The sequence below is a fragment of the Takifugu rubripes genome, chromosome 3 (assembly GCF_901000725.2).
Source record: "Takifugu rubripes chromosome 3, fTakRub1.2, whole genome shotgun sequence".
Lineage (NCBI taxonomy): Eukaryota > Metazoa > Chordata > Actinopteri > Tetraodontiformes > Tetraodontidae > Takifugu > Takifugu rubripes.
This window is the reverse complement of record NC_042287.1, coordinates 8666344-8674191: the sequence shown is the minus strand read 5'-3', so window position 1 is coordinate 8674191 and position 7848 is coordinate 8666344. Positions and strand designations below refer to the sequence as shown.

At 52.4% G+C, this 7848-nt stretch overlaps 1 protein-coding gene across 2 annotated transcripts in view; it reads left to right on the top strand.

Annotated features, from left to right (window-relative positions):
* samd11 (sterile alpha motif domain containing 11) overlaps positions 1–7310 on the top strand; it is a 38760-nt gene extending 31450 nt beyond the window's left edge. The window contains exons 8-13 of one of the 2 annotated variants that reach the window (XM_029833227.1): positions 2599–2714; positions 2821–2893; positions 3050–3825; positions 4532–4665; positions 5393–5503; positions 5707–7310. In XM_029833227.1, coding sequence (XP_029689087.1) covers positions 2599–2714; positions 2821–2893; positions 3050–3825; positions 4532–4665; positions 5393–5503; positions 5707–5985 — 1489 coding nt within the window. In that variant the 3' untranslated portion in view covers positions 5986–7310. The remainder of the gene's footprint in view (positions 1–2598; positions 2715–2820; positions 2894–3049; positions 3826–4531; positions 4666–5392; positions 5504–5706) is intronic. The other variant, XM_029833228.1, reaches the window with a different exon arrangement.
* Positions 7311–7848: the final 538 nt, after the last annotated feature.

Genomic DNA, 7848 nt, shown 5'->3' with positions numbered 1-7848 from the left:
GCTCCTAATCCCCCCACGCTCCCGTCATTAAGGGCAGCCCTGTCTCACACATACCCCCCCATACACACACACACACACACACACACACACACACACACACACACACACACACACAGCCACGCTGCTGTGGGACGGGGCCGCTGTCGCCACTCTGACAGGTCGTCACACACCAACGAATTCCCCAGGAGCCTCTGGCCTCGCTGCAGAGAGACTTAGAGAGAGAGACAGAGGGAGAGAGGGAAGGAAAGAAAGAGAGGGAGGGAGAGAGGGAAGGAAAGAAAGAGAGGGAGGGAGGGAGAGAGAGAGGGGGAAGGAAAGAAAGAGAGGGAGGGAGAGAGGGAGTGGGGAGGGAGAGGGAAGGAAAGAAAGACAGGGAGAGAGAGAGAGAAGGAAAGAGGGAGAGAGGGAAGAAAAGAAAGAGGGGGAGGGAGAGAGGGAAGAAAAGAAAGAGGGGGAGGGAGAGAGGGAAGGAAAGAAAGAGAGACAGGGAGAGAGTTTAGTGAGCCCACTTTTCATTCGGAACTCTGCTCATTCTGAGTGTTTGCCTCATCTTTTCATAGCATGTTAATGGTTTGTCAACAAAATTGAGAGATGGAATTGACAGAAAGAAAAGACCCTCTTTCTCACCCACCCACACACACACACACACACACACACACACACACACACACACACACACACAGGGGGCCCCGCACTAAACAACTAATGCCTACCACGCCTCTCTTAAAATTGCCTCCTATAAAGGAAGAAGACAGGGTGAGCGATGGAGGAAGGGAGCGGAGAGGAGTGTCACAGACACACACACTCGTTCTCTCTGGCTCTTCGTGATTAGGCCTAATTATGGTGGCGCAGACGCCTGGCAGCCCCAGTCATGCAGCTTTAATTGACCGTTATTCATCTGCGGACTAATGCTAAGCAAAAGTAGGCAGTAGATGGAGAGCAAAGAAAGAGAGGGAACATCAGAAAGGTGTGTGTGTGTGTGTGTGTGTGTGTGTGCGCGTGCATGGAGAGGAGGGTGTGCAGGAGCCATGGTTGGGGGTAGATGGGGAGTTTTCTTCGGTGTAGCCTAGTGGAACAGCGCGTCGCAAGGCTAATTGCTAGCCCCGAGGGATTAGGCCAGGTGATTACACACTGGGCGGTGTAATTACATAAGCAGCGGCTAGCAGGGCCTCAGCTCGCAGCTCTGGGGTCACGCGCTGCAGCCCTCACCCAAGATTAATTGGAGCTGCCACTGGAGTGCGAGGCACCGCCGGAGAGAGCGGTTATACGATTAGCATTAACATTTCAGCGGCGGAGGCGATCGATGAATAGTTTTCAACCCCTCCCCAAACCCCCCTCAATCTCTCCTCATCCCCTCTGCACTCACATGTGCGCCCTCCCTCCATGCTGACCCCCCCCCTTCTTTCTCTTCCCCTCATCATTTAGCAAGGAAGGAGACACGCAGGCGCTAGCTAATTTGAAAGGGTTTCAAAAACAATATTTGCGGTTGCACCCGTCCCACTGTTGGTTTTGATTCAGTTGTTTTCCTCAGCTGGTTTCCCGTGCGCGCTTGTTTTTTAGCAGCAGTCGCGCATTGACACGTTTTGATTGGTGTGATAGCAGCAGCCCAGGAGGACAGAAATAAGAGACGGGAGCGGGAAGGGGAGGCGGCGTTGGTGGGAAGCTGGAGAGCGAGGCCCCAGACGCAGCTGAGGTCACAGACAGAGTGGGCAGAGATCTGCGGCGTCCCTTTCACTGCTGAGCTGGGACTCAAGGTCAAGGTGCTGATGAGTTAGAGAAAAAAAGACAGAAGATGAGAGAAATTAAGGGAGACAAAAACATAGCCGAGACGTGACAAAGGGGAGGGGGGGGGGCGAAGGGAAGATTTGCTGGTAAAAATGATCAGAAAAGGACAGGGAAGAACAGAACAAGGGGAAGACAGACAGAGAGAAAGGCGAGAGGCGCTTTTCCCTCTCAAGGAGGACAAAAGACGAGCCAATAATGGAGACGCCTTTTCACGAGCTCACAGGACGCTTCATCTTTTCACTGCTCTCAATGAAGCTCGGAGAGGGGGTGGGTGGGACGGGGTGGGGGGGGGGGGGGACGTGGAGAAGTGTGTTTAAAAAGGGAGCGAAGAGAGGAGGGATGAGTGTTAATTAGAAGGTCCTTCAGTCTGTGGCCCTGGTCAAGACGCAGGGGCCGCCCCAGCTGTCGGAGCATGACACAGTGGCATTGTGCATTCAGCCCTCATTACGTCTGCAGTGTGTGTGTGTGTGTGTGTGTGTGTGCCTGTGTGTGTGTGTGTGGTGGGGGCGCGACAGGGGAAGGAAAGGCTGCAGCCCAGGGTACAGCAATGGCCAACGGCGCCTGCTGCGGCGTGACAAGACTGATGAGGCGCTGGGGCAACGCGGGGGCCTCTGGAGCTTCGCTGATAAAAATACCCCCACCGCCACTGGCGGGGGGCGGCTCGCACACACACGCGCGCGCGCGAGAGAGAGAGAGTCGCGATTGAAAAAGAGCAGATAGAAGATTACTAAATGCTCTGTCCAAGCAGGAAAATCATGATTAAATGCTCCCCGTGTGTTCTTTGAAATAACTGAATTTCCGTGGCGTCCACAGAGAGCTGTCTCACCCTCCGCCGCTGCTGTCGCCCACCACCGCACCACACATCGCCTTAGGACCTCACCTGCGGCCTCCATTCCTGGGGATGCCCTCGGCTCTTTGCCAGAGCCCTGGTGAGTCTTAAGGGAGTTTAGAGAAGCTAAATATAGTTTGAGTCCCTCAGTGGAAGTGGGCCTGCTTCTGCCTATGGCTTTTTAAAGCGTCCCGTTTCTCTGGCAGGTTACAGTTTCCTCCAACCAGCTGAGATCCTCGCTCGGCAACAGGAGATGCTGAGGAAGCAGAACCTGGCCAGGTGGGTGTTGGACAGATGTACTGGATAGTAGCATATGAAGGACGATAGCTTTTATTACTTCACAGTAACCCACCAGCAGGGGGGGCAAATTTAAACGCAACAGCTGTGCTTTTCAGTTTATTAAACGTTGAACTGTGTGTCTGTTTACTGCTGCAGACTTGAGATGTCAGCGGAGTTGCTGAGACAGAAAGAGTTGGAAAGTCTCCACCAGCGTCAGCAACAGCCACGTCTCCTGGGGTCCGACCATCTGGGAGCTCTACCTTCTGGCCTCCCTCCCAACCACCCGGCACTGCGGAGCCTCCACGACATCCCAGAGGGCCACCCGCTGCGTGAGGAACTCGTGCGTCGCTCGAACGCTATGCTGGTGCTTCAACACGGGGCTGCTGCGCCCCTCCTTAACCTCAACCACCAACAGCAACAACCGGGGGCCCCCGCCACACCCAAAGACACACAGGCACAGAGCTCCTCTACTGGGCGAGAGGCCGTCTCCAGGAAGGCCCCCTGCAGGGGTCCCCATGCGCAGCTCCATGCTGGGGATCACACAGCGGGAGCAGAGGACAAAGGGAGGGAGGGAGACAGGGAGGTGCAGGACGAGGAGATGAAGGACTCCGACAGCGAGACAGACGTGTACGAGGAGAGGCGGGACACTGTCAGCGCCAAGACCAACAACAAACCCAGGGACCGGCACAGTGAGGCGGGTAAAAAGGGTTTGTGCGAGGGCGGCAAGGAGACCTCGGAGAGCTCAGGGAGGCTGAGCGCCCCCTGCAGTTCGGCTGGAACAGAGTCACCCAGTCGCCAACTCTTCACCCCTGGACTCAGCAAGACTGACCTCAAGTATCACCTGCCACCCGGGTTCATGCCACCACTGCCCGCCCTTCACGCCCAGTCGCTGCCCTTTGGATTTCCCTTCGCCAACCCCTACTTTCACACGGGTAAGTGACTTGCACACACAAACACACACACACACACACACACACACACACACACACACACGCACACACACACAGAGGCACGCAGAAGGACGACATGTGAAACCCATTAGCGTCACTCTGCGTGCGTGTGTGTCTCCAGTGAGGAGACCTTTCCGTGTTTGGGGCCCTGCCTCTGACCTCAGTGCGACCTTCACGTGGCACAGACACGTGGGCAGGGCCGGACGAAGACATCCGGAGACGGAACACATGCTAAACAGATGCATTTCCTGCAACAGACTTTATTTAGAACAAAATGGCCTGGGGGGGAGCTACAGTTCCCCTCAGCAGCCACCTTTAATTTTCTCCTGAAATGGGAGGAGCTTGTGGACAGGTATACAAATGTTGTCTTTATTCCCTCCACTAGAGGTCGCCAAATCTTTGACAGTGGACTTAAGTGAAGAATCTGAAAACTACTCAGTTGCAGTTAGCAGTTGCTGTAACTGGACACTAGCTTAAATTTCCCTCCATTCCAACAGGTTATGGCGCCTCAACATGCTAATATGTTCAAGGTGCAGAAAAATAAAAATATACACCCAAACACACACACACACACACACACACATCATTTAAAAGTCATGAAAGAACAGCAGCACCCTCTGATTAAAGATCAGCTTTGGAGTATGTGTGTGTATTGACACATCATTTTCATCCTCCGCTGCTCTCGCAGGCTCGATGGGAGGTCTTTTCACGGATGGGGAGGAATCAGCCACCGCAAACCCTGCGGAGGACATCAGCAAGTGGAGCGTGGAAGATGTGTGCGGCTTCATAAGCAGCCTGGCCGGATGTGCTGAATACACACAGGTGAGGACATAGACAGAGTGCAGAGAGAGAGAAGAGGTGACGCAGGCCGAGGGGGGGGCAGCTCGTTAACCATAGGTGACGAGCAACCGAGACATAACACACACAGCGGCGCCGCCGCGGCGCTTCAGACGGCGGCGCCTTGCCCTACAGCAGACTGCTCACACGTCTTATAGGAATGCGGATGCATTAGCGAGCTCGGTGTGAATGAGCGCGCTCAAGGTGTGGGTGTGTGTGTGTGTGCTGGTCTGTGATCTGTGCGCGTTTTGGACTCACGTCGATCCAAAATGAAATATCAAGCCTTCGAGATAAGTAGCGATTGATAAAGTAAAGGAAAATAAAGGAAACCCATGTTCAGTGGTGCAGGGAAAAGGTTCTGTTTTGATGGCTGATTGGACCATCATTGAAATGCTCTCAGTCAGCTTTGAGGCTGGAGAATTGTCCCTTTTACATCCTCAGGGCACAGGATTCATATTTTTATGGTTGTAATGGACCAGAAGAATGATTTATGATACTCGTCTTAAAATATCCTTGATGTAAATCAAATTGAATTTAAAGTATTCTATTCGGTAATAAAAATAGACCATTAATAACACAGAGAGGTTCTGAAGACGTTTCATTTTGGACGAGCCAGAGTGTGGGAGTATGAGTGAGCGGCGCGCACACACGTGTGTGTGTGTGCGTGTGTGTGCGTGTGGGCCTGTGGCTGAAGCCGCTGTGTCTCTACCAGGTGTTTCGGGAACAGGCCATCGATGGGGAGACTTTACCGCTGCTCACTGAGGAGCACCTGCTCAGCACCATGGGACTAAAACTGGGGCCCGCGCTCAAGATCCGCTCACAGGTACACACACCACAGACCCGCCTGAGCGTTTGTGTGTGAACAGGTGTGTGTTTGAGATGGCGTGTTTGCACCGAGTCGATCCGTAGCTGAATTCCAACAAGTAGCGAGCCCCTCACACTGCAGCCTCTCTTCTCTCTCCGTGTGCAGTTCTGGTTTCTGAGCTCATCCCTGGCAGCAAACACTGACCTCTCTTTACCCCCCAGGTGGCGCGACGTGTGGGCCGGCTTTTCTACATGACTGGATTTCCGCTGGCGTTCCCTTTCGCTCCTTCGGCTGTGCTGCGAACGGCAGAACGGGACAGGGACTCCCTGACGGGGGCGTCCGACGCGCCCCTGCCTCTCTCCCTGTCCCTCCAGAACAGACTCATCTCTACCAGCAGCAGCTCTTCGCCGTACAGCGGCCCCAGGCCAGCGTCCTCCTCCCCAAAGCAGGAGAACGGCTCGGTGGTGGGAGGGAGATACGAGGCCAAAACTCCTTCGTAGGACAGCGTACGGACATGGGGGAGGTGGACAGACCTGCCCCGGGGGGGGTGAAGGGGTTCAAACAGAGGGACTGTCAGGAATCAATCGCCATCTTTTGACTTTTGTAGTAAGATTTACGAGGAATTGTCATTTAAGGGACGGTTTAGACCGCGTCTGACAAACCAATCAAGTTCTGCCGCTGAACAGAATCCAACCAAAGTGGGTTGAAGGCAGACACGCGACGCAACGAGGGAGCAGAGGGAGGAAGAGGGAGACAGCTGGTCAGACAGACTGCCAAGAAAATGGGAGTAAAGCTCTGCCACAAACGCGACATTCTTGCAAGTCAGACAGTCAGACGCTAGCGGAAACTCTCTTCCTTCCTTCCTGGGCTGGAGGAAGCCCCGCTCATTCACTTTCTGTCCCTCGTCTCTGTCTCCGCTCTCACCACAAGCTCTGCAGTACCCAGGAATTAAAAAGAAAACCTCTCCCTCCCTCCTCGCCTGTTTCCCCGAGGCCAACAGCAGCATGGAGCCGTCTCTGTAAAGGCTGAAGTTGCATCACACGCTGAGCAGCTCCCTTTTATCACTGCAACTATGCATTCCACTGTCCCGATACCAAAGATGACCGGATGTGTGGAATTGGACCCTTTTTTCTTTTGCATTAATGAGCTCAGAGACTTGATCCAGCAGGTTAATGCTAGGCTAGTGCCTCACTCGACGGCCGGTGTTTGACGTCATTGGTGATGCGTGCAAATATTTGGCGACGCCTCGATGAGACGAGGCGTCGCCCGTGTCGACTACTGTGGGAGGCAGGAAGAAAAACATGCAAAATTGTACAGAATCACGCTTAAGATGAAAATATCCTGAAGGTTACTTATGTGGTACTTTGACTTTTTCATAAATGTAGTTGCACGACTAAGGATTTCTTTACTGAAAAATGTGACTTGCTGAAATTTTGTGGTACTTTTGTTCAATTTATTTTTGGTTCTGCCACTTTTTTTAAGAAGTGTAATATGAAAGAGACACTCCAATCTCAAATGCGACTTCAGCATATAAATATGAGGAAAAATATTTATAGGAATTTTGACGTAGTAGATAAATCAGATTATATGTATTATAATTAGCCCTTAAAATGGATTCCAAAGATACTTTGTTTTCTCTTGGTTACAGGGAAAAGAAAGGCACAAAGCTCTTAATGCAAATGTTTTGAATTTGTCACGGATTTTTTTTTTTTAAAAACAAAACGTAATTAATTAAAAATGGTCTCTAGATTTCCCTTCAAAAAGTTTTGTCTTCATCCTATTTTTCTATTCACCGCACAGGTGGAATAAACCCTTAAAAAAAGCCCTTTTCTGTCTGTCCCCTGTTTTGGCGCCTGTGTCGGATAACCGGGTTTCTCTTCCTCTTCAGGTGTTTGTGGTTTTGAGTAGAAATGTGCTAGAAGGACTATATGGTGTGTTGATGTGTGTGTGTGTGAAAGGGAGGTGACCCGCGGGGGCCACGGTTCAGGTCAACACCAGCTGTCAGGGTGTGAGGTTCAGCCGCAGGCCAAAGCCTTCTTTGCCTGTGGGGATAAACCTGACCCTCCTCATCCCCTCACACATACAAACACACGACCAGAAGCAGCCCCTCCTCGCTTCTACCTTCCCCCTTCAAAGAGTTTGCACTAAAACAGCACATTCTGCAAACTCTGCTGAGACTTCCCTCGCTTTAGGCTGGGCCTCTGCACTACCGCCGCCTGCGCTCGCCCAAAGTGACTTGATGACTCCGGAGCCTGTCCTCGGGCGCCACTGTGGCTCTGCGGTTCGTACCAAAACTAATCATGTGACCTGGACTTTTTGCCAGCGAACGTATGCAATAAATGGTCATTATCACCTCTAGCTTG